Source organism: Martes martes (assembly GCF_963455335.1).
Source record: "Martes martes genome assembly, chromosome: 4".
Taxonomy (NCBI): domain Eukaryota; kingdom Metazoa; phylum Chordata; class Mammalia; order Carnivora; family Mustelidae; genus Martes; species Martes martes.
This window is the reverse complement of record NC_137891.1, coordinates 158,363,575-158,390,072: the sequence shown is the minus strand read 5'-3', so window position 1 is coordinate 158,390,072 and position 26,498 is coordinate 158,363,575. Positions and strand designations below refer to the sequence as shown.

Here is a 26,498-nt window from a genome sequence, read left to right as displayed (position 1 = left end):
AAATGGGCTCTGTGGCCTGTGGCTGATGGGGGAGGTGATCAGAGCCCAACCTCCTCATTCTGAATAAACAGGGAAACGGAGGCCCAGACAGAACGCAGGTGCGAGAACTCATAGTCATGGAGGCACGGCCAGGACTCGTGCCTGGGCTTTCAACACATTATCATATTTAATTCTCCCAGCCACTGTAGAAGATTGGGGATATTAAGAAATTATCATTTTACAGAGGAGAAAGCTGAGGCAGGCTAATAGCAAGTTTAAGAGAACAGGCACAAGAACGTGATAGATCCTGCTTTGAGTTCTTGTTCTGTACTCAGAAGATGTAAGCCCTTGGGCAAGTTCCTTACTCTGTCGGATCTCAACTTCCTTATACGCAATATGGGACTGCTCCATTTCCTTTCCAGATACTATTTGCCAGGACTGGCTCAAGACCTGGCATAGGGTAGGTAGGGCTTCATGGTCAACATCTTTAAATATCATCGGAGAGGCTGAGTAACTTGTCCAAGGTATTTGACTGGTGGGGAATTGGGGGAGGATTGTGATTTGTCCCAGGTGGTTCAGTAAGCAATAGAGATGTGACTCAAACATGGTCTAATTGACAAGTTGGGGGAACAGGGGTTTGGGAGGTAAGAGGCAAATGAGAATGAGGCCTTCCTAAAGTTCTTAACATTTCTTCAAGTTGACCAGGTCCAACCCTTTCTCCTCTGGCTGAGCATATCCTCCAAAAGGCTGGTAAAGGAAACAGACAGGTTACCATCCTCCCCCCGCCCCAACCTGGGTGTTGTTTGCTTTTGCTTTGTCCCCAAAGGCCTCTTCCTTATACGTTCTTGTTAACTATGTTCAGAGAATACCATTTGCCATCCTCACCAGGGACAGGGATGGTGGTGGCAAGAGACAGAGGGATGGCCCTTCTTCAGGTCTCCTGGGAAAGCCTGGTGAGGAACAGGTCCTAAAGCCTCAGCAGCTTGGTCCACTGAGGGGAACCTGAGATAGCCAAAACTCCCTTTTCCTGTGCCCCAGGACCAGGCAGGCAAGGCCTTCAAGAGCCAGAGCTGCCGGGCCAGGTGCAGACAGCTGCACAATGGAGAGAAGGCAGGGGGTTCAGCCTCCAACCTCTCAGAAGTCTCATGCTTTTCTGGAGACTAGGTTGTCTGGAATCCTGATACACTGGACTCAACTGCCCAGGTGTGCTCCTATTAAGTCTCTTTTCCTCAAGCTCAAGTGACAGCCTTTCAATGACTTGTTTCTGTGGCTTTCTAAGGGGTGGGATGGTCACTGGGCTTAGGGCTGTGGTCAGGATCCAGGCATGTATAGGGCCTAGGAATCAGAAGTAGCCCAGTCCCCCAGTCCCTGGGTCTTCTCTGGACCTCCCCACCAATGTCCCCCAGCCCTGTTTCCTTATTTCTTACCTCACCACTTCACACTTCAATCCCCTCCCATTCCTTCCTTCTTCCTAGACCCCCTTCTTTCTTTCACTCATTTATTTAATAAAGATTTATTCATAGTTCCTCTGTGTTAAGCCACGTCCTAAGGACTAGAAACAGAGAAATGAATCATATAATTTTCTGAGCTCAAGGATCTCCCAGTCTGGCTGAGAGCTATATCCATGAAAGGACAATGATGGTTATCTTGGGAGAAGCCTGCAACGATGCCAGGGGTCGCCATGATGACTAGGACCCCCCTCCGTGCCCTCACAAGTCCGGCTTGGGTATTGTCTATTAAGACAGAGACTGCTGGGCTGACAGAATCTCAGACGTTTGGGGGTTTTTTGAAACTAAATGATGTCCGTCATCCCATGGAAATCAACTATGGCTCTGAGAGGCTCTTACGAAGATTTGCTAAATTCCAGAATGGCAATACTTTCCCAAGTCCTCGTCCATGGATTCTTTTTTTTTTTTTAAAGATTTTATTTATTTATTTGACAGACAGAGATCACAAGTAGGCAGAGAGGCAGGCAGAGAGAGAGAGAGGAGGAAGCAGGCTCCCCGATGAGCAGAGAGCCCGATGCGGGGCTCGATCCCAGGACCCTGAGATCATGACCTGAGCCGAAAGCAGAGGCTTTAACCCACTGAGCCACCCAGGCACCCCTCTTCCATGGATTCTGTCTGCCTCTAGCGCAATCCTGTGGCTCCTCATACCCATATGATGGGAGCAGATGGAGGGAGCTTTATCATGAGAGAGAGCTTGTGGCTGCCACTTTAGCCCTTTGCCTTTGGAGGATTCCGATCCAGTCTTGTCAGGTGGCTGTCTGAACCTTAGAGGCCACGATTCCATAGAGTAGCTCCTGACAAATCTCAAGATCAAACCAATGCATAGATGGGGAAGTTTGCTTTCTTCACCCTTCCCACGTAGAGCCTGTTTGCTGGAAGCAAGTGAAGTTAATAATTAAGAGTTGGCTCTGAAACCACATTGCCTCCACTCAAACCCCAGTTCCACCACACAGACCCCGTTATTTGGACTGAATCACTTCTCTCTGTGTGCCTTTATTTTTCCCTCTGTAAAATGGAGGTCATCATACTTACCTCAAGGGGCTGTTGGGAAGATGAGGTAGTGTAACAATGCGTGGCACACAGAAATTAGTTCAATATTATCTATTATTATTCTTATTATTATTATTAAAAAGGAAGTTCTAAATTCACCCACATATCCATACTTTATTACAGGTATTCCAACTCAACTGGTGGGAATTAAGTTAACGGGAGAAAGATTTCCCAAGATATTAGATCTCCAGCTACATATCAGAACCCTCTAGGATTGCTAGGATTATAACTTGCCGGTAAGCACAGGCATCCTGGGAGAAATAGAGGCAGCATCTAATTGAGGTTTAGGAGTGGGAGATGGCAGTGTAGGTCAGCAGAGGCTTCCTGGTGGGATGACACCTAAGCTGAAACCTGATGTAGGAATAAGAGCTGGACCACAACGGAGAGCATGTGGATGGAGGGATGCAGCAGGTGGTACTCCTCCATGCTGAAGACCTCGGCAAAAGTGTGAAGGTGTGACAGAGGTAGACACATACAGGAAATTGGGCACACCTGTATGGAGACTAGGCTTGTATGGAAGGAGATGCACAGGGAGAGGTTTGAAGAAGTCGGGGGCGGGGGGCAGATCTTTCAGGAAGGGCTCTGTGAATCTGTCTAAAGTGAGGGAGCATGGGGAACACTTAAAGGATTTTTAGTAGCGGAAAAACAGTGCTTCCTATTGTATTTATTTTGAAATTGATTTTTAGCCAATTTCATGGTAATCGGAGAATATACTCTAAATGACTTCCATCCTTTGGATTTGGGGATCTTACATGTCTTTTCTTTTTCTTTTTTAAAAGATTTTATTTATTTATTTGACAGAGAGAGAGAGCGCGCGCACACGAGTGAGCACAAGCAGGGGGAAGGGCAGGCAGAGGCAGAGGGAGAAGTAGGCTCTTGCCGAGCAAGGACCTCAGTGTGGGGCTCAATCCCAGGACCCTGGGATCATGACCTGAGCCAAAGGCAGACACTTAACTGACTGAGCCACCCAGGTGCCCCTAGATGTTACATTTCTGATGCAACATATGGTCAATTTTGATAAATGCTTCATGAAGCGATATGTTTTTTTGATTAGTATCTGCATGGTATATTTTCTTCTGTTCTTCCTTCCTAGTGCACCCGTGTCCTTAAGGTGTGTTCCTCTCCTCCATCCCACCTTTATTGAGCTATAATTGGCATAACATTGTGTAAGTTTAAGGTGTGCATTGATTCGATACATTGAAATATTGGAAAATGATTAAGGTGCTTTTCTTGTAAGCAATATATAGGTTTTTTTAAACTCAGTTTGAAAATATGACTTTTATGCTGACCTATACCGCCATCTCCCACTCCATTTTTATTAAAATATTTAGTCCTTTTGCATTTAAAGTAATTGCTTAAGTACTTAAGTTCATATTTGCCATCTTTCTATTTATTTTCTCTTTGGCCTACCTCTTTTCTGTTTGATTTTTTTTCTCTTCTCAAAAGAGCATTATTTTGGATTGGTAAACATTTTTTGTCCATTTTCTATTACTTTAGGTTGTTAGTAATGCATTATTTATTCTTTTAATGATCTCCTTAGAGATACAACCTAAATCTTGACATATTTAAGTCTAATGCAAATAATTAATTTTACCATTTTTCCAGTTACAGTGCATATTTAGAAAACTCTGACTTTATTTACCCCCTCCATTTCTTATGTTATTGTTATCATGATCTTTGCCTTTCATTTTTTAAAATTCCACAAGAGTTTATTATTGTTTTATGTTCATTTTAAATTTATATTTACCCACATATTTATCCTTTCCTTGAAGGACTTGTTCTTCTTTTTTGCATTTTCATGTTTCTACCACTTTCTTTTTTTTTTTTTTAAAGATTTATTTATTTATTTATTTGACAGACAGAGATCACAAGTAGGCAGAGAGGCAGGCAGAGAGAGAGAGAGGAGGAAGCAGGCTCCCCGATGAGCAGAAAACCCGATGTGGGGCTCGATCCCAGGACCCCGGGATCAGGACCTGAGCCGAAGGCAGAGGCTTTAACCCACTGAGCCACCCAGGCTCCCCATCTACCACTTTCTTTTTGCCTGAAGAACTCCCTTCACATAATCTTACTTTTTGTTTGTCTGAAAAAGTTATTTCACATTTAAATATTTTTTTAATTTTTAAAGGACTTTTTGGAAATAATTTCAAATTTATAGAAAGGCTGAAAGAATACTGCAAAAAAATCCCATATGCCCCACACCTAGATTTATTAATTTTTAATAATTTGTCATGTTAATGTTATAATTTCCAGATGATTTGAGAGTTATTTGCAGATATCACATTCTTTTACCCTTTAATACTTCCTTAAATAGTTCCTGAGAATAAGGGAATATTCTCTTATATAGTAGTTGTCTAATTCAGGAAAATTAACAGTGACACATTTATCTAATCTAATTCATATTTCAACTTTATCAGTTGTCACAGTAATGTTTTTATGCCATTCATCCCTTCCCAAATTACATATTGCATTAATTGTTATGCTTTGTTTTTCAGTATCCTTCCATCTATATTGATTCTCGGCTTGCCTTTCTTTCTTCCTTTCTCCTTTCCTTTCCTTTCTTCTTTTTTTTTTTTTTAAGATTTTATTTATTTATTTGACAGACAGAGATCACAAGTAGGCAGAGAGGCAGGCAGAGAAAGAGAGGAGGAAGCAGGCTCCCCACTGAGCAGAGAGACCGATGCGGGGCTCGATCCCAGGACGCTGAGATCATGACCTGAGCCGAAGGCAGAGGCTTAACCCACTGAGCCACCCAGGCGCCCCCTTTCTTCTTTTCTTTTTTTTTTTAAAGAGCACGGGAGAGCACATGTGGGGCGGGAACATGAGTGAGGAGAGAGGCAGAGGGAGAGAGAGAGAGAGAGAGTCTTAAGCAGGCTCCCCGTTCAGCGCTGAGGGGGCCTTGGGGCTTGATCCCATGACCCTGCAATCATGACCTGAGCCTAAGAGTTGGGCCTTAACCGCCTGAGGCATTGAGGCACCCCAATTCTCAGTCTCTTTTTGTCTTTCATGGTGAAGATATTTTTGAAGATTAAAAGCTAGTTATTTTTATAGAGTATCCCTCAATTTAGGTTTCTTTGATGTTTCCTCATGATTAGATTCAGATTTTGCATTTGGGGCTGAACTAACATATAGATGCCGTATTGTTAGGATTTCAGATATGGAGACACAGCGTGTCCATCTGCTCCTTATTGGTGATGTTAACTGTAATCGCTCAGTTAAGATATTGCCCAGTTTCTCCACTGAGAGCTACTACTTCTTACTTGTGTAGTTAATAATACTTTATGGATAGATAGCCTGTAAGTATGTCCCATTCCATTCCTTATCAAATTCACTTGACATAGAGTTAGCGTCCATACCAGTTAGGATGCTGTCAGGAGACAGAACACATCAGTCGTGTGAACAGGGAAAATTCAATATAAAGAATCATCAACTGGTAAAACGTGGGTAACTACTAAAAAGGATGAAAGAGATCCAGAAATAGCAAGTGGGGGTGGGGGGGGGAGGAAAGCAGCTACTACCTCGTGGCTGAGCAAAAAGACACACGGAAGGGGAACTGAGGATTTAGAACTTCTTTCTCTTTCCACCCCTCCTCCTGCCCCCTGCCCCCCGCCCCCCACCAAGAAAAAAAAAAAAAGACGGATTTCATACTTTTTCAAAGAGGGTGTGGCTACCACAGGGATACCTGTCAGCTGCTGGTGGCCAGGGTTTGCATAGGAGTGGCCACTGGATGGGGAGAGTGTGGCCTGAGTGTGTGACTATAGTTGGTCCATTGAGGTCAGTTGAGGTGAGTGCTACTGGCCCCTCCACCGGCCCTCTGGCTCTCAAGCTGAGTGAAGGACTGAAGTCCCAACCTCGGTGCCTTCCCGGGGTTAGCACATCACAGTGCCCCTCTAGCGCCCTCTATTGACGAAGCCTCACATTGACAGCCAGCCGAGGAGAAAGGTTTGCAGATTGAGGAGACGCTCGTAGCAGCACTTCCAGACAAAGGATCTCTAAGGCAGAGGGGAACACCACCTCTAAAGGTTTGAGGGCTGGAGCTGATGTGATGTACATTGATTGTCGCTAGACGTGGGGCAACCAATTTGTTGGGGGTGGGGAGTAAGACTGGGGTGATTGCATATGAGCACTTGGCATTCTGTATTCTTTTAAGGCATTATATCAGATGCTTCACATATATATATATGTAAATGTGTGTATATATATATATCCTCTACTCCTCATAAAGCCCCTGAGAGATGAATATTACGAGCTACATTTTACAGATGAGGAGACTGAAGCTCAGAGATGTTAAGTAATTTGTTCAAAACAGTAGAGTTATGGGGGTCAGAATTAAAATCCCTGCCTCCAGGGCTGACATTCTTGCTGGATTCAGATGATGTTTAAACGAGTGTGATTCTCTTATAGGCCCCACCATGTGGACGCCTCCAGGGCAGAACCAAAGCTGGGTTTCTGAGTTTATTCTGCTTGGCTTCTCCAGTGACCCTACATCCAACAGAGTCCTCTTCCTTGCCTTCCTTCTCCTTTACCTGAGCTCAGTCCTGGGCAATGCACTCATCTTCACCCTGATCTGCCTGGACATGCAGCTCCACACACCCATGTACTTCTTCCTCTGCAACCTCTCCCTGCTAGATATGAGCTATGTCAGCACCACCATCCCCCAGATGTTGGTGCATCTCCTCTCTCACTCTCAGACCATCTCCTTCGCTGGCTGTTGGCTGCAGATGTATGTGTTTGGTGCCCTGGCCCTAACCGAGTGTATTTTCTTTGTAGTCATGGCTTATGACCGATATGTGGCCATCTGCCACCCACTGCGTTATACTGTCATCCTCAGCTGGGACCTCTGTACACAGCTGACAGCTGGGACCTGGGCTTGTGGTTTCTTCTTCTCCTTGATCCATACTTTCCTCACCATGAGGCTGCCGTACTGTGGGCCCAACATGGTCAACCACTACTTCTGTGAAGGCCCCTCAGTACGAAGCTTGGCTTGCATGGATACACACTTCATTGAGATGGTGGACCTAGTCATCAGTATCTTCATGGTTGTTGTCCCACTGTCCCTCATTTTGGCCTCCTACATTCGTATTGGCCAGACCATTCTCAAGATCAAGTCTACTCAGGGCCGCTGCAAGGCTTTCTCCACCTGTGCTTCCCACCTGACCGTGGTCACACTCTTTTATGCTCCAGCCATATACATCTACATGAAGCCCAACTCCAGCTATTCTGAGCGAGACAAGCAGATCTCACTCTTTTACAATGTCTTCACTGCCTTCCTCAACCCCGTGGTCTACAGTCTGAGGAACAAGGACATTAAAGGGGCTTTTCTCAAAGTGATGGGGTGGGGTAGGGTGGCCTCGTAAATTAGGAGACAGGAGAGGCCCTAAGTAAAGTGTCCAGTGCTAAGGAAAAGGACAGCATTGATAATGTATGTAAACAGTACTGTGCATTGGAACAGATAGAGCACCTAGTCAGTGGAACGAATCTGGTGCATGAAACCAACAGGGCTGTCTTGCTGAACTTGCTACATTGTGGTACAGTGACAAAGAACTCCCTAATCTTCCTGGATCACAACAGCAGAAGCTCATTTATTGATCATTTTCCATGTCAGTTGTAGGTGGACTTTGGCCTTCTGCCATTGGATTCTTGGATCCAATCTGAAAGGAGAGACTCTATCTGGAATATCCCATTCTTGTAACAAAGAGAAAGACACATGATGGCTCTTAAAGCTTCTGCTCAGAAGTGAAACACATCTCTTTGCTGATATCCTACTGGTCAAAGCAAATCATATGGTCAAACCCAATAGCAAAAGGGCAGGAAGTATTTTCTTCCCACAGAAATGTAATACATGTCACATGGCAGCAGTGTGGATATAGAATTCTTCTATAGTGAAAGCAGCAATAATGGGGGTGGTAATATAATCTACCATAATGGCATAGGAATAGGATACATGTAACCAACATGAAACATGATAATTGTGAATGACATGGTACATGGACACAGTAGAGGGCCAAGATGATGTAGGCGATCAAAGAGGTACATGCAGTGAATATCTGTAGCCAACATTGAAAATTAAGCCACTAGTATATGGAACCAAGGTAGCCTGATACCTGATTTGGTGCACAGAACCAATGTGGTTTATGGAGCCAATGGTATATTCTGTGTTGTGTTGCAGAAGGACACAGAATCTGACATTAAGAGACCTGGGTTCTAGTTCCAACCTTGTAACTTGTTTTATGACTTTGGGCAATTCACTTTCTTTCTCTGAATCTCACTTCACTCATCTATAAAATGATCATCTTAAATGTAATGGTATCCAAGATCTCTGTATCTCTAAAATTCTATTGCACAGGAGGTGGAGTAAATGAAACTCAAATGTGGTAAATTTGTGAATCCTCTCTGAACCTCAAAATGGGTTAAGGAGAATCTAGAAGAATAAAGGTTGCTGTATGTACGTTGTCTTTTGTAAACTACAGTGGGTAGCACACATAGCAGTGACTCTCATCCTTTCAAGGGATTTAAATGACATATGAAGCTAAGAATCCTGACATGGGGACTCAGAGTTAGCATGAACATGCAGCTTCCTTTCAGGCCTCAGTGGTGGCCCAAAGGCCTCGGGGATGAGTCAATTTAGTTCCAGTATTTCTTGAGCATCCATTTTGGCCCAGTATCAAGCCTTGGGGAAACCAAAACAGATATGTGGAGAGATTTACAGTCATGAGATTACAATGCCAAACCCAATGCCATAGTGACTCTGAAGGGTTGATGACCTCATAGGAATGAGGTTCTCTCAATGGGTGCCAGGCACAGAGGACCAGACTACCTCTCGCCCCACTCCTATTCACCACTGCATACCCCAGCACTTTGTAAGCTCTCCAGAACTTGGAGTCAGGGAGAGGGAGGTAGAAATCCCAAGAAAATGAGTATTATTTTTCTCACCACTGGAGTGATAGCTCAAAATGGAAACTAAGCTCAGTTATTGAGAAATGAAGTTACAGTTGTCTCAGAAAATAAGTAGGTTCTGTAAGAGCAAAAAATGGAGGGAAACATACTTACTGAAAGCTGACAGGTTAAGGCCCTGGTAAGGTTTAAGGTTTAAGGTTTAGCTGATACCTGTGGATGAGAGGAGTCACCCTTGCAAAGAGCCAGGAAAATGGCATTTCAGGCAAGCGGATACTAGGTACAAAGGCCTCAGGTCAGGAAAGGACTTTGCATTTTCCGAAGGGCTGGAAGAAGGCTCCTATGGTCACCATAAAGTGAGCAGGAGAGGTAGAGGTGACATTGAGAAGTAGGAAAGAGATAGTCCTAATGAGCCCTATAGAAAGTGTTTACTTTATGCTCAGTGCAGTGGGAATGTTTGGATTCTTACTGAGGAGCAGTGCAATTTTAGGGGTGATGAACTCAATTGTGGGTGTGGCTTGAGATGACCAGAAAGGAAGTGGGAGAAGAGGTCATTGGGTTGAGAATGTCTGGGAACTCACAGGTTAGGAATGAGAACAAAGAACTTCTCTCTTAGAGAGCGTCAGGGGGTGTGGTGTCCCCAGGGAGAATTCCAGGTTGAGGATACTGAGGGCGCAGTGGCTGAATATGAGGCCAAGATGGCAAAGAGAGGCAGAACTGGGGAAAGGGAGAAGTGGGGACTTGGGTAAATGGAGGGGGGATGTGCAGAGTCTGGGAATAATGAATGACTAGAGAGTTCAGGGTTTTGGGGTGATAGAGATTATTTTGTCTCCGGTACTTAGGTGCAGATTTGGGTGCTAGTATTGTCCAAAAGCATTTACTCAGTGATGAAACAGCGCTGGGCTAGGCAGGGCATTTGGGTGGGTGGGTACAGCTGCACTAATGGGCTCCAGTATCTGGCATGACAAAGAGCCAGGCAGCAGTTCCAGAGGGCTTCAGGCAGAAAGTGAAGGGTCTCATGGGTTTATGAAGTGTTTTCTTCCCCCATCTGGGGACGGGGTAGGAAGCTATGGGGTTGGTGGAGGGAACTTGGTAGCTGATGAGAGCTTCCTGCTTCTGGCCTTGTGGGGAAGTGGGCTACCTCGATAATGGGGGAGAAGTCTTCCTAGCTGTTGGAGTTCCTTCCAGAAGGCGGGATGTCCACCTGGTGGCTCTTTTACAACTAGACAGTCAGGGATCAGGGTAGTGGAGAAGTGAGTCTTGTGGCTAAAGTGTGATGAGGTTTTATTAGTTTTTCTACAAGGACAGGTTGCTACAGTTTGTAATTCAGGGTGATAACGGATTTTATCTTAACAATGAGGAACAACCTGTATTTTTAAGCATCAGGGGTGAGGGATGGGGTGGAGAAGAGGTGGTGATGCAGTATTTTCAGAAGAATGGCTTGGGATACCTGATGAAGGTTTGGATTGAAGAGCACTTACTGAGGGAGATCTCGTCATGGTTTGTGAAGGTGCTTGTCGTGGATGGTGGCAGTGAATAGGGAGATGCTGGAAGATGTGACAAAGGAAGAAGGAAGGATATGTGATGCCTTGGTGTGTTGGTGAAATGGAGAAATCAAGAAAGCTAGCAAGGTTTTATTTAAGCCAGTTTTACCTCCATCTCTGCTTCCCTATAGTTCGCTGATGGGAGCCAGTTAATTGCCTGTTGTCATTCCCAGATCTCTGGCACTGCAGAAAGAAGTCACAGGCCCTGTCCTCTTGGAATTTGGTCTACAAACCAGCACAGTTCATAGGAGGCAGATATACATTCAGGGATGGAGTTAGAAATTATTATTGTTAGGGATGCCTGGGTGGATCAGTTGGTTAAGCATCTGCCTTCGGATAGGGTCGTGGTCCTGGGGTCCTGGGATGGAACCCTGCATTGGGATCCCTGCTCAGTGGGAAGTCTGCTTCTCCCTCTGCCTGCTGCTCCCCATGCTTGTGTTCCTCTTTCACTCACTCTCTCTGTCAAATAAATAAATAAAACCTTTAGGAAAAGAAATTATTGTTAAATAAATTCTCTGCTAATTTGGGTCTCAGTGAACTAGGCTTTTTTTGTTTTGTTTTTTGGTTTTTTGGTTTTTACTCCCTTCCCAGTCAAGTTTCCTTGAATTTTCCCTAGAGGCAACACTCTTGCATTAATTTTTTCCCTAATCACCTGGAATATTGTGCACCTTGAGGTCTAAATTTCCTGTATTCTCCCTCTCCTCCAGAACTCCCCCAGTTCTCTCTAACCCTTAATACCACAACACTGTTCTCTGGCCTAATTGAATCCCTTCGTCCTTCCATTTCCTCCCATTTTGTACCACTATTATCTTGATGTAGCCTGGAAAGCATAACTAACTTTCGCAATATCTCTACTATCCATTCTTTGCCCATGTAATCTGGGGGCTTGGTGTGTCCTTTTAATCCTTCTGTATGGTACCTGCTTGCTCTCTCCCAATGCCCAGCATCTCTCCTCAAGCCCCTTCCTTACTGTTTTCTGAAATATGTTCAGTAAATGTCCTATAACCAGCTGTGAAATGTGAGGCCAAATATTATCCTTCCAAATTCAAGTTATAGTAATAACTCCCATTAATACCACAATTATTACTACTTGATTTGCTGAGTTCAAAACACCTTCAGTGATATCTGGTTGGGTTGAATCTGTATAACTTTTTTTTTTTGGTAAAGATTTTATTTATTTATTTATTTATTTATTTATTTATTTATTTGACAGACAGGGATCACAAGTAGGCAGAGAGGCAGGTAGAGAGAGAGGGGGAAGCAGGCTCCCTGCGGAGCAGAGAGCCCAATGCGGGGCTCCATCCCAGGACCCTGGGATCATGACCTGAGCCGATGGCAGAGGCTTTAACCCACTGAGCCACCCAGGCGCCCCTCTGTATAACTTTTGTTGGAACCATTATGGGTTTATTGAGGACTATCAGTTAATGGTGGTTCCATAATTCTGAGGTTAAAGAGGCCTGATATTAATCACAAGGTGGCTTAATAGTTTTGAATTTCCTTTGTGTTCAAAGCGAGAATCTAACAGTACTTTTCCATGGCATCATTACACTGAATAACCTGTCACTTTTATCCATTAGGTGATTTAGATTTCAAATTCAAAGCCAAATTTGGAACAGGAAAACCTGGGATAGTTTTGTGGACTGTGGGAATTCAGAATCATGACAAGGATAAAATGAATGCCGGGAAGTCCTGCCTCTATCCTCCCCCCCCCCGCCCGCCCCCGGTGGTAGAACAAGTGAAGGCAAAACTTGGGGATTTTGTGAAGGTCAGTAGGGGCTCCTCATGAGAGCTTACCTTTCTAATGCAAGCTTCACTGAAGTGTTGCTTTACTTTCTTGCTTCTGGAGTATTGCCTGCTCTTTTGATAGGCACTGGGTGGTCAGTTCAATTGCTGAGATTCTGTGGAGCAACTTTTCTGTCCCTCCTCCAAGGTGCTGGGCAGTCTATGGGGCCACAACTATAGGCGAAGAGTTCTGGCACTGGTAAAACAAGCCAGCACCATTATGATCATTATATCCTGCCATTCTTGTCAGTATCCTCTTGAATTGAGTACTCTCGTAACACCATTATTACTCAGTTTAGATTTGAAGAAATGTTTATTTAAAAAGCTCTACCCAGGGGCACCTGGGTGGCTCAGTGGGTTAAAGGCTCTGCCTTCAGCTCAGGTCACGATCCCAGGGTCCTGTGATCGAGCCCTGCATGGGGCTCTCTGCTAAGCGGGGAGCCTGCTTCCCCACCCTCTCTCTCTACCTGCCTCTCTGCCTACTTGTGATCTCTGTCTGTCAAATAAATAAATAAATAAATCTTAAAAAAAAAAGTAAAAAGCTCTACCAGGGCGCCTGGGTGGCTCAGTGGGTTAAAGCCTCTGCCTTTGGCTCTGGTCATGATCCTGGAGTCCTGGGACTGAGCCCTGCATTGGGCTCTCTGCTCAGTGGGGAGCCTGCTCCCCACTCTCTCTCTCTCTGCCTGCCTCTCTGCCTACCTGTGATCTCTCTCTCTGTCAAATAAATAAATAAAATCTTTTAAAAAAATAAAAAGCTCTACCATGTGAGGATATCAGTAAAGGTATCTTTTGAGGAGTGCTGGCTGTTTGTAATCAAGTTCTCTTCATTTGGTATCTTGAAAGGGTATCATAATTTTTCTGTAGTTTTGCCAATTCAGAGTTCATGAACTTCTTGGTGACAGACCCAGACTTACCAAATCCACACCAGAATGAAGTATAAACAAATGCCAACCTCTTCATTTATAATGTTAGCTATCCTTTCCAGAGAGCCAAATGGCCCCTCTTTTGAAGCTGAAATGGTCTTGATCAGTTGCTTGGTAATTGTGGTATTAGGAAAGAGAAGTAGAGCATAACAAGAATGGCAATGTTTATGTAAAGCGTGCAATGCATCAAGCACTATTTTGAGAACTTCACTTGCATTAACTTCTCACAGCAATCTTACAAGGTGAGGGTTTGCTGCAAAGTATGTGCTCTGACCTAGCGTGATATGGTTTGGGTGATGTTTTATCTGTATACAAGGGGGCCCCTCAAAATATCTCTTCACCACAGCAGGAACTCTCCATGTGCCTTGGACCCATACTCCCATGGAAGTGCTGTATGAACAATGACCGATTTCTGAACCCTATTTCTAAGACCACTTTTCCTTTCTCCTGAGACTGTGTTTCTTTGATCTGTTCATGCTCCTGATTGAGATAAAATAAAGTCACTGATATGGGTCCTGTCAGTCTTCTTGTCCTGGCCATCTTGAGTTGATTTAATAGGCTCAATCCTTAGGAACTCTGCCATTTGATTAGCAAATGTTAATGATGCTTTGTTTGTTCCAGATCCTGGGCTAAGCCCTGGGAAACAGAAATGAATCAGACATAAGTCCTGACTGGCACTTTGTCTACAGTTGGGTTTCTTAATATTTGAAGGTAGCTCCGTTGCTGCATCCATCAACAAGTCACAGCCAGGCACCTTCCTTACATATTATCTCCCTTCAGTCAGTGATTCTTGCCTATCCAGTGGGTAATGGGATGGAATGGAGTGGCACTTGTGGTTTCAGTTCTGGTTGTGGCCTCCTGTGCTCCAGTGGCCTCACTCAGAGGCCCTGCCCCAGCCTGTTAACTTGAGGAAAGCCCTCTTCACGTCTTTGTTTCTAAGGCTATAGATGATGGGGTTGAGAAAAGCAGAGATAACATTGTAGAACAGAGCCAGTTTCTTGTCCCTCTCTGGGGAGGCATTGGCCCCGGGGTTCATGTACATAAACATGGCAGGTCCACAGAACATGGTAACCACAGTGATGTGGGAGGCACAGGTGGAGAAGGCCTTGAGTCGACCCTGGGTTGAGCGGATCTTCAAGATGGTGGCAAAGATGCAGACATAAGAGGCCAGAATGAAGGAAAGGGGTACCAGGAGAAGGATGAAGCCCAGGATGAAATCCACTTGGTCATTGAGGGATGTGTCTGCACAGGCCAGCTTCAGAACAGCAGGGACCTCGCAGAAAAAGTGATTGATCTCATTGGGGCCACAGTAGGGCAGATGCATCGTGAAGACAGTGTAGACTAGGGAACAGCTGATTCCCCACAATCCACAAAAGACCACCATTGCCCCACACAGCCATGGGGTCATGATAATCTTGTACCTGAGTGGATAACAGATGGCTACATATCTGTCATAGGCCATGACAGAGAACAGCCAGCCCTCAGTGATGCCCAACACCAGAAAGATGTACATCTGGGCCACACACCCAACATAGGAGATAGTTTTCTTCTGGCAGATCAGATGTACCAACATCTGGGGCACAGTAGTGGTGACATAGCTCATGTCCAACATGGAGAGGACACTGAGGAAGAAGTACATGGGTGTGTGGAGGTGGGAGTCCATGTGGATCAAGGTGACAATGAGCCCATTGCCCACAAGTGTAGAGAGATAGAGAAAGAAGAAGATGTTGAAGAGGATTACATTAATGTGGGGATCCCTGGAGAAGCCCAGAAGGATGAATTCAGACACGAAACTGTGGTTGTCCCAGGGGAAGTTCTGCATTCTCCTTCACCTGCAGGAAGAGAAAGAGAACTACTAGTAACCCAGCGTAGGCTGCACATTCAGGTACCATGACGATCATTTGCTGACAAAGTCTGTGATTACTTGCATACTACTTGGAACTAATATGAAGTCAGAAACTAAGGTCTAGCCAGAGTGAGGCTAACTTTGGGGAGGGTAAAGGGAAGGAAACCTTCTTGGAATTCTCTATTTCTCAGGCCCAAATCTTCTTTTTAAGACTGCCAGAGACTCATTTTATTATATCAGCTCCAGCAAGGCCACCTGCTTTCTTGTCCTTCAGGAGCTACCATCACATAGTACATTGGGGTTCTTCTCCCCTAGTCCTGGCTATAGAGGGGGATGATGATCTGGAGCTCTCCCATCTGTCTTCTCAAAAACCAAACACTCAGAACACTTTTCTTTGGTCCTTTAACCTTCCGATCATTACAGATATATAAAGGGGGTGAGTCAGAAATATGGGAGGATATATGAATCAGAAATGTTAAAAGTTTTTAGAAAATTTTACCCATGTCTGTGTTTCTTGAATCTTTGAGTCTCTGGAAGCTTCTTCACATGTGATTTTATTTGAGATGAAGTTGTTCACCACTCTGCCTTCTCCTGGCTTTACCCACAAATTAAGGGAGGAATCTGCCTGATTGACTCTAAAACTATAACAGAGGCAGAATAATAACCAGGTTTTTTGTTGTTGTTGTTGTTGTTGTTTATTTGTTTGTTTGTTTGTTTGTTTGCTTAAAGGCAGCTTCAGTATCTCTGAATCCTTGCAGCCTGGTGGGAATACCCCTCCCAATCTATCCCTTGGAGTTCTTTCTTTCTTGCAGTTGAGGTTTATGACTGGAAGAGAGACACATTTAAAGTCTGTGCATGGATTTAGTTTATATCTTAAAAGTTAGGGCTGTTTCCTTGATTGTGGTGCATAGAAGGTGGTGTGTTCTAGTGGAGCATGGGATTTGGAGTCAGAAGACTTGACTTCAAGCCTTGGTACTTCAACTATGACTCTATTCAAGTAATTTAATCTCCTTGAACCCATTTCCTTCTTTATAAGTTCTGTATAATACCTACCAGGAAGAGATCTTGTGAGAAGGAGTACATAATAGGTGTGAAGCCTCTAGCACTGTGACTAGGACAGAGCAGGAGCTTAGTTATGTAAGTTCCTATCAAATTCCCTTCCTCATGGTGTCATTCATCAAATGGTCAACAAACACTAATTGAGCAACTTTTACATACCAGGTTCTGTTCTAGGAGGCAAAGAGACAAGGACAAACAAGTTATATTCTTAATTCTCAAGGAGCTTACAATCTGGTTGGAGAAATAGAGGAATAGAGACATAAACCATATTCCAATGTGTTAAGCACTATGATGGAAATATGTGCTAGCAGTCAAACCTCTTTGCTAAGCACTAGGAATACAATAATAAAACTCTCTGCCCTCAAAGACCATGCATAGGAAGGAGACTGGTAAGCAATGAATGGCAGTCAAATGATAATTGCTAATAGAAATAAGTAGAGGGCGTCACAGGAGCCCATTACAGAAGCAGCTAGGTAGTCTTTGGGAGTTAGACCTCTCCAAGAAGAGGACACATGATGTGAATCTTGAAAGATGAGCAGGAATTAGCTAAGTAAAGAACTTAAGGAAGAGTTTTTAAAAAGATGGAGTAATAGGTGCAAAGGACCATAACTAAGGGAGAGCTCTGTGAAAACACGGAGCACAAACCATAAACACGGATGCAGTCAGGCATCCACAGAGCACAAACCCTGCACAGGGTAAGAGGGAAAAGATTGATGGATATTAAGGAGGATTGCATGGAGTACTGGGTGTTATATGCAAACAATGAATGGACCACTACTTCAAAAACTAATGATGTACTGTATGGTGACTAACATAACATAATAAAAAAATAAAGGGTATTATATACCTTGATAAGGAGCATGGAGTTGATCATTTAGGTCATGGCAAGTTGCAGATGAGTTTTAAGCAGAGAAGTAATTCATTGAGGCTTAGGTTTTAGAGACATCACTTCTTGGGTGGAAGTTAGGAGAAGACGTTGGAGGAAGACCACTTGAGGGGTATGGGGAAAAGGCAGAAGCAATGGAACATTCTAGACAACAAAGAAGAGAAGAGAGATTAGAGAGAGGTATAAGAAATTGAAGCAAGAGAACTTGGTATCTGAGAGGTACGCAAGGTGAGTAAGAGGGAGGAGACAAAGATGAGCTTGACGTTTCAGGCTTGGGAACCATTTCAAGACAAAACTTGGGTAGAGGTGGAGGAGGGAGAGATGGCATGGGGCAGAAAGTGACTGGCAGGTAATGATTAACTCTGTTACAGACATAGAGCTTGAAACATGGGGTAGACTTGAGGATCTGACCATCAGAGAATAGGACAGATAACCTTGAAACTCAGGATGGAGATTTAAGTGGAAGATCAAAATTTGGGAGGTAAATAAGGCACAAAATGGATGAGAACTCTCCTGGACACTTCAGATAAATCGCAAGGGATCAAAAGCTGCAACCTGGGGTGTAAGCGTCCCTCAGAATAATACACTGCTTAAAATATAATAATGAGGAGCTGTGCTGGTCATGCAAGCATGCTTAAAGATGACCGTGAGAAAAACACGTACTAGCAGTGGGCCTCTGGTGGAGAGGATGATATCTGTCCTTAAAGCCCAGCAACTGGGGTTGCCTTGCTGGCTCAATGTGGAACACCGCCTGCTTCCCTTTTTTGTTGTCTCCCCTGCCTCAGAGAAAGCCTGCTGTTAAGATAATTCCTTTAAGTGCGCTTGGGCTACTGCAAATTCCATGCTGCTTGACCAGGCACACCCTACTCTTCTTGTTTACCTGTAAGACCTATGACTAATGTATAACCTTCTTCTTCTCCTTTGTTGGTTGTTATCTTGTATCTAATAAATACGGGACTGAGGAGTTGTTCAGGGCGACGGTCCTTTCAGTGTCATCCCCTGCTCCCTTTGTCTTACAGCTGACTTGTTTGTGCCTCATTCTTCTCCTGAGCACCGTTAGGAGGTGGCACTGGGGCACGAATACTGGAGAGATCAGCAGTGGAAGAGCCAGGACTTGAGCAAGAGCAAGCTGCAAACTGAGGGAGCTGGCATCTCCCAAAGGGCACACGGTGCCAGACACTACAGAGAGGGCAGGAGGAATAAAACTTTAAAAATATAATAATGTGGAAATTATTCTTGGCTTGGAAGTGGGAAATGTTGGTGGAGCGATGTAGGTGGAAATCAGACACCAGTAGGTTTGAGAAGTGAACTAGGCGGTGAAGTGGAGTAAGGAGATATCTAAGGTTGGGGCATAAGATGGAAGGAGTGTTTTGCTTATGTTGCTGTTTTTTAAGAGAGAGGGGAGTTCAGAATGTATGTACACTGCGGGGGAAGCCAAAAGAGAGAGAGGGAGAAGTGACATTGCAAGGCCTCTGAGGCAGTGGGCAGCTACAGGACAAAGGGCACAAGTCATGAGAGACAGCTTTAGGAAGAGTACAGATGGAAGGGAAGGAGGTAAGAATGAGTTGCATACAGATCAGGAAACTCAAGATCATCTTCCCATGGACCAATCAGTCTCATGACTTCTTCCTTCACAGCCTCTTACATAGATGGTGAGGAAGACAACCTAATCCAGTGGTTGAATCTCAAATGGATAGAACAAGAAGCTGATGTCAAGAAAAGAAATGTTGGGGGCGCCTGTGTGGCTCAGTGGGTTAAGCCTCTGCCTTCGGCTCAGGTCATGATCCCAGGGTCCTGGGATAGAGCCCCGTATTGGGCTCTCTGCTCAGTGGGGAGCCTGCTTTCCCCTCTGTCTCTCTGCCTGCCTCTCTGCCTACTTGTGATCTCTGTCTGTCAAATAAATAAATAAAATCTTTTTAAAAAGAAAAGAAATGTTGTAGCACAAAGTTAAAATTCTCTGTTCCTTCCTTAGGTTGAAAAAATCAACCATAACAGCATAGGTGGGGTAGCAGCTCCTTGGGCAATAACTGAGGACTAAAAGTGGATCAGTGTAAGGAAACTTTCTAAAAAGTCAATGTTATGGGCACCTGGGTGGCTCAGTGGGTTAAGCCTCTGCATTTGGCTCAGGTTATGATCCCAGGGTCCTGAGATCGAGCCCCGCATCGGGATCTCTGCTCGGCAAGAACCTGCTTCCTCCTCTCTCTCTGCCTACTTGTGATCTCTGTCAAATAAATAAATAAAATCTTTAAAAAATAAAAATAAAAAGTCGATGTTAGTGACATTATTGAGAGAGGATGCTGAGAGATAACGAAAGGTGTTTTGGAACCCTATCTGCAGTAGCCAGACTTCCTGTGGGGGCAGGTTTCTCATTTCTGGGGCCACATTTTAAAGGGAGTGTGGATATGTTGGAACAGGTTATAAAGAAAGGTCTGGAAGCCACATCATATGAGGGAGAGTTGAAGCAATTGGGGATGTTTGCCACGTGGAATGAATGGTGAAAGGCATTCTGGAAGCTGAGGGCCAACTCTCTGAAAGGCTTTCACATGGAAGACTTATCTCAGACTTGTTCTGGGTGGTCTCAAGATTACAGTTGGGAGTTACACTAGGGAGGCAAGACTCAGTAATGTAACCAACTTACATTAATGAGGGCAGTCCACTGATAGAATCAGTTGGCCTGGAAGGCTGTGAACTTGCTGACCCCATGAGAGGATCAAACAAAATGTCAAAATGCTAATGAATCATTGAACATTGTATCAAACACTAATGAGGTACTATATGTTGGCCAATTGAATTTTAAAAAAGTACACAGTTATATTACCAAAGAAAAATGTCAAAATGCATTGTGACCGATCTGCTGATGGGGCAGGAGTTTCTCTGGTCTGCTCTATCTGGAAGAGTTAAAGACTTTGCCATCCCTCTGTGCTCTCCTTCCAGCTCCATCTGGACGTGATGTCTAATGCCTGGACAATTGCAGTAGGCTCTCAGTAGGCATCCCATCCCCAGTCCTTGCTACATGCACAGTGACCAGAATATGGTACAGAATTGAGGAAAAGAGGAGTGTAGCGGGGGAGGGGGTAGAAGGGCCAGGAATAGCTGAATGGCCTCCAAGTCCACCGCGAGGCTCCTCTGCAGCTACCCCAGGGCCAGGCCTGGAGCTAGACCAGAGAGGAATGACAGGATATTAGTATCCTGTTTGGAAGCAATCATCTCCCTCCCCTTCCTAGTTAAGAGCGTTGCAAATCTTCCCAGTTCTAACATCCCCCTCCGGCTCCTGTCTTCTATGACTTGTCATCCCCACTTTCTTCTCTCCTACCATGGCCTGGAGAGCGAACTGTGTTAGCTCCAAAGCAGCAAGCCTTTACTTCCTTCCACCTCTCTGTCCCTCAACTGAGGAGCACACCCAAAAGACAAGGAGAGAGAGAAAGGCAAAGAGACAGACGGGTCACTGTACAGAGAGAAATCAATGCCACAGGAAGACAAAGGTCAGGAAGCTGAGCAGATGCCCAGGAGGACCTGAAGTGGATAGAAAGGAAGCCGTCAGGCATCCAGTGAGACAGGCGGGGACAGGCATGGGTGTCCAGGGATGGGACTGCATGGCTCGGGCCCCTGCCTCTGCCCCTTCTCTCCTTACCTGGCACTGGGCTCAGTGTAGGATGAGCTGGGAGCCTGCTGGGTCCCTCTCTTGTATTCTGCTCCTGATCCTCAGGGAAGACAAATCAAGTAGCTTCCTAATGAGCCTCTGTGTTGTGGGATTCTCCAGGGCCCATCACAGCCCTCCCAACCCCTGACCACACTTTACCTCCCCAGACTGGCACTCAATGCCTACAATGCCCAGGTCTCCAAGCCTCCTAGCTCAGTACCCCTCTGCTCTCCACAGGCTTCCTCCTACTCTGCCTTGGAGTTCAAGGGGACAGATGGGTGGGTGTCAGTTACCCTAAGTGCATGGATTGAGAAGTGTAAGTGGTAAGGGTCAGCCAGGCAGGCTAGGGAAGTCTTCCATGGGCCATAAAGAATTCACAGAGGTTTTGGGAAAAGGAGGATGGCAAGGAAGGGCTCTGTTCTGCTCTCAGTCCCTGGGGCCCTGATGCACTCTCTCCATCGTGCCCTGCTGGGTACTGGCCTGTGTTGTGCTCTGACATCCTGTGCCCCCCAAAGACTGTGGCTCCCTGCAGGGAAGAGAATATACCCCCAACAATTGTGAGCTCTTACACAGAACCTGGCTCAGGATGAACAATTGATAAATATTGCACATGGGAGCAAAGTCCTGACAAGTTGGAAGGTCTGAACTCAAGTCCTGGTTCTGCCACTTACTGATAGTGTAGCATTGGACAAGATACCAACCTCCCTGTACCTCAGTTTTTGGACCAGTAAAATGAGGCAATAACAGTATAGGGTAGCTGTGGGGATTAAGTATGATTAGGTAGCAGGATGGACAGTGGTAAAATATGCATATTATTTATGCTTGACATGACTCCCTAGTGTATGTCAGATGGTTGATCTGCTTGTCCTACAAACATGTATTTCCATGAGACTCTGAGTGATCAGGCACCACAACATCTCCTTCTCAATCCGCTTCTTGCTTGGAGCAGGACACATAGAAGGTACCTCATAATTGTGGACAGAATCTGTCCCAAGCATAGATGGGGGAGACAGCCCCTTGGATGACTTAAGGTGAGAAGTCTGAAGTAGCCTTCTTTGATTTGAAATCACTGTCACTGGAATCCAACACTAGTGCTACTCGGAGATGGCAAATGGAGTTGTCTTATGTTCAAACTCTGGTTGGTGGCAACTGCCTAGAACACTGATCAGGACAGATGCTGAGCCACTCCAGGCTCACTGAGAAAGACTGCCGTGATTGATCAGTAACAGCTGCCATGAGCATTGGAGGGAGGTTAGTGGAACATGTTGTAGGTATTAGTATGGTGTTTCCAAAGCCCTGTTCAAGTTTTTATCATTCCTTTTATTAGTATGTGCAATTCAATTCAGCAAAGTGAGTATCCTGTTCAACACTGCCTGTGCTCATCCAGGGGAAAACCTCAGCTGACTTTCATCCTCCTATCTGCAGACTTCCCCTATATTTTTGTTGAAGAGAAAGAAAAAAAGAAGGCATTAGTTATGTTAAGCAGAGCGGGGAAAGGGGGTAACACCTTGTGGCCCATTTCCTGCCAGTTGCCACCCATTTCTTTGCTCCCCTCTGGAGGAAGTGGTATGCAGTTCCTCTCCCCAGTTCATGCCCTACATTCTCGCCCAAAAACACTGCAGTCAGGTTTCACCATCATCAGGTCACCATGCCTGTTGGTTTGGCAGTGGTGGCCAAGAGGCGGTCTCAGCTTCTAATTAAACAGAATGAAGGTTTTCTTCCCTAGTGAAAGGATTCCCCCTTTGAGCACTAGACCCTCCAAACACACGAAACCCGAAGTTGCAGAGAGGAAGCAGAAATTTCTCCAGAGTATTAATTCATGTATTAGAGAGAGGGACCACTCCCATCACACCTGGATCCGTGTGTCCCTTCAGAGGAAGATGGTACCATATAGTGATTGCTGGTTTAAATCACAAACTGCATTCTTCACAACCGCACTAGAACCTTACAGGATGTTTTCTCCCATGTGACATGATAACTGAACCTTCAGTAGTAACTCTTTCATCCCATTAGACCCAGATGTTTCTGGGTGTTTGGGCACAATGAGAGACCATTGAGGTTGTGAGTGTAAGGTCATTGTCATATACATATATATACATACACACATATAAAAAAATATTTTTTGAGATAAAGTGCATCTCTTGTTCAGAGATGATGTTGCAAGGGATACTATGGTGATGGATAACACTGTGCTCACTGTGATAACATATGCTGTGATAACTGGTAACAAATTCTCACTGTGCATATGTACGTAGTGCATGATTATGTTCGTGTTCTGGGTTGTGGAGAGGCACATCCACATGACCTTCTCTAGATCCCACATCATTAATCCTCCAATCTTCTTCTTTCCAAGTTTCTCCCATCCCATTAGCAACTGCCCATGAAATAGTGTATAGCCACACTGAGGGGACTCTCTCATTCCCTGTAAAGCAGATAGCCAGATATACACCTAATATGTGATTCCATTTCTATAAGATTCTTTTTCTTTTAAGAGTTTATGTATTTATTTGGCATAGAGGGAGAGCTCAAGCAGGGGGAATGGCAGGCAAAGGGAGAGGAAGAAACACACTGCCAATGATCAAGGAGCCCAATGCGGGGCTCGATCCTGTTGGGTCCATGGTCAAAGGAACGAGACTGATACAAAGCGAAGGTCAAGCAAAGCTTTATTTTGCGCCAAGCATCGAGAATCAAACTGACCGGTCGGGGCCGTCTCTTGCAAAGAGGCGACCCCTCCCTGCCTTACAGACTAACTTTTATAGAGCAAAGGCCATGTGGTTGAGCCTGGCCACACACAGGTGGCCAACTGAATTACAATTCACCCTATAGTAGGTATTTGAACTAGCCAGACCCGTTTCTAAGTCAGTTCCTCTGGGGGGCAGGGTCAATCTAAGTTCACTACATAAACAACAAAATGGCTGTTCTACCGAGGTGGGGCTGCTCCGGCTAAGTAGGCCCTTACAGATTCCAGTGATGAAGTTTTAGAATATAAGTGAGGTTCAGTGGGGTGGAATCCGGAGCCGATGACCAAGAAAGAATTCTTGAGACATCTTTGGTGCAGGGTGGTGGTTTATTAAAGCACAGGGACAGGATTCATGGGCAGAGAGAGCTGCTGCCCCAGGATTGTGAGGGGTGGCAGGTTATATACTATGGGGTTGGGGAGGTGAGGAAAAAGAGAGGTTTCAAAAGAACTTTCATATGCTAAAGGTGACCTACATGATACAGGAAGCCTTGAGGCCTTGCCATTGTCAAGGTTTTTCCCTCTAGCAACATATTAACTTTAAGATAGTTGGAAGATTCCTAAAGAATGTCACATCTGTCCCACCCAGGAGTGGGGGTGGGGGAAGGTTGCATGGTGTCAGCTTTTTCTTCGTCCTCAGCCAGCCTTCTGTTTCCTCATCACCAGACCCTGGGATCAGGACCTGAGCCTAAGGCAGATACTTAATCAACTGAGCCACCCAGGCACCCCCATTTCTGTAAGATTCTTGAGACGACAAATTAAAGTGATAGAAAACAAGTCAATAGGTAACAGGGTGACAGTTTTGGGGAGGGATGACTACAAAAGGGGTAATATGAGTGTCTATGGAAATGGAACAGTCTGTGATAAAATATCATAGAGCTCATACTGGTTTGCTAGGACAGCCATAACAAAATCCCGCAGACTAAAAGAATTAGACAAAGGAAATTCGTTTTCTCACAGTTGGAGGCTGAAAGTTCAAGGCCAAGTTGTTGGCAGGGTTGGTCTCTTCTAAGGCCTCTCTCCTTCACTTGCAGACAGCTGCCTTCTTGCCCCATCCCCACAGGGTTTTTTCTCTGTGTGCAAACATCCCTGGTGTCTCTCCGTGTGTCCTAATTTCCTCTTTTTATAAGGACCCCAGTCAGATTGGATTAGGGCCCACCATATGACATCATTCAACTTTAACTACCTCTTAAAGGCTCTATCTCCAACTGTAGTTATATTGCAGATTAGGGCTTTGACATGTGAATTTGATGAGGGACAGGGAGACACAATTCAGTTTGGAACAAAACTTTCAAAAAAGCTAAATGTATATTAAAAAAACTGGTGGAATCTGAATAATGTCTTTGGTTTAGCATTGTAACCAATGTTCCTTTCCTAGTTTTGAAATGCACTATGATATGTAAGATGTCATCATCGAGGGAAACTGGGTAAAAGGCACACCAGAACTCTATGAACTCTATGGTTCTTGCAACTCCTTGTGCATCTTAAATGATTTCTGATAAGTTATTTAATTTTTTTAAATTTAATTTTATTTTTTCAGTGTTCCAAGATTGTTTATGCACCACACCCAGTGCTCCATGCAGTACATGTCCTCCTTAATACCCACCACCAGGCTCACCCATTCCCCCACTCCCCTTCCTTCCAAAACCCTCAGACTGTTTCTCAGAGTCCAGAGTCTCTCATGGTTCACCTTCCCTTCTGATTTCCCCCAGTTCACTTTTCCTTTCCTTCTTCTAATGTCCTCCATGTTATTCCTTATGCTCCACAAGTAAGTGAAACCATATGATAATTGACTTTCTCTGCTTGACTTATTTCACTCAGCATAATCTCCTCCGGTCCCATCCATGTTGATACAAAAGTTGGGTGTTTATCTTTTCTGATGGAGACATACTATTCCATTGTATATATGGACCATATCTTCTTTATCCATTCATCTGTTGAAAGGCATCTTGGCTCTTTCCATAGTTTGGTGACTGTGGCCATGGCTGCTATGAACACTGGGGTACAGATGGCCCTTCTTTTCATTACATCAGTATCTTTGGGGTAAATACCCAGTAGTGCAATTGCAGGGTCACAGGGAAGCTCTATTTTTAATTTCTTAAGGAATCTCCACACTGTTTTCCAAAGCAGCTGTACCAACTTTCATTCCCACCAACAGTATAAGAGGGTTCCCCTTTCTCCACATCCTGTCCAATATTTGTTGTTTCTTGTCTTGTTAATTTTGGCCTTTCGAAGTGGTGTAAGGTGGTACCTCATTGTGGTTTTGATTTGAATCTCCATGATGGCTAATGATGATGAACATTTTCATGTGTCTGTTAGCCATTTATATGTCTTCTTTGAAGTGTCTGCTCATGTCTTCTGCCCATTTTTTGACATGATTATCTATTTTTTGGGTGTTGAGTTTGAGAAGTTCTTTATAGATCTTGGATGTCAGCCCTTTGTCTGTAGTGCCATTTGCAAATATCTTCACCTATTCTGTGGGTTGACTCTTTGTTTTGTTTACTGTTTCCTATGCTGGGCAGAAGCTTTTTATCTTGATGAATCTAATACCTTTACCTTTTTAAAAATTTATAATCAATTAATTAACATATAGTGTTATTAGTTATTAGTATTATTAGTTTCAGAGGTTTTCAGAGGTAGGGTTTAATGATTC

At 44.5% G+C, this 26,498-nt stretch overlaps 2 protein-coding genes across 2 annotated transcripts; one reads left to right on the top strand and one right to left on the bottom strand.

Annotated features, from left to right (window-relative positions):
• Nucleotides 1-6,946: 6,946 nt before the first annotated feature.
• On the top strand, nucleotides 6,947-7,891 carry LOC308340976 (olfactory receptor 2A12-like; the record flags this gene model as incomplete). The annotated part of the gene is made up of 1 exon (XM_080800514.1): nucleotides 6,947-7,891. The coding sequence occupies one exon, from the start codon at nucleotides 6,947-6,949 to the stop codon at nucleotides 7,889-7,891; it is 945 nt and encodes a 314-aa protein (XP_080656640.1).
• Nucleotides 7,892-14,551: 6,660 nt separating this feature from the next.
• LOC308340974 (olfactory receptor 2G3-like) lies at nucleotides 14,552-15,499 on the bottom strand (the record flags this gene model as incomplete). The annotated part of the gene is made up of 1 exon (XM_080800512.1): nucleotides 14,552-15,499. The coding sequence occupies one exon, from the start codon at nucleotides 15,497-15,499 to the stop codon at nucleotides 14,552-14,554; it is 948 nt and encodes a 315-aa protein (XP_080656638.1).
• Nucleotides 15,500-26,498: the final 10,999 nt, after the last annotated feature.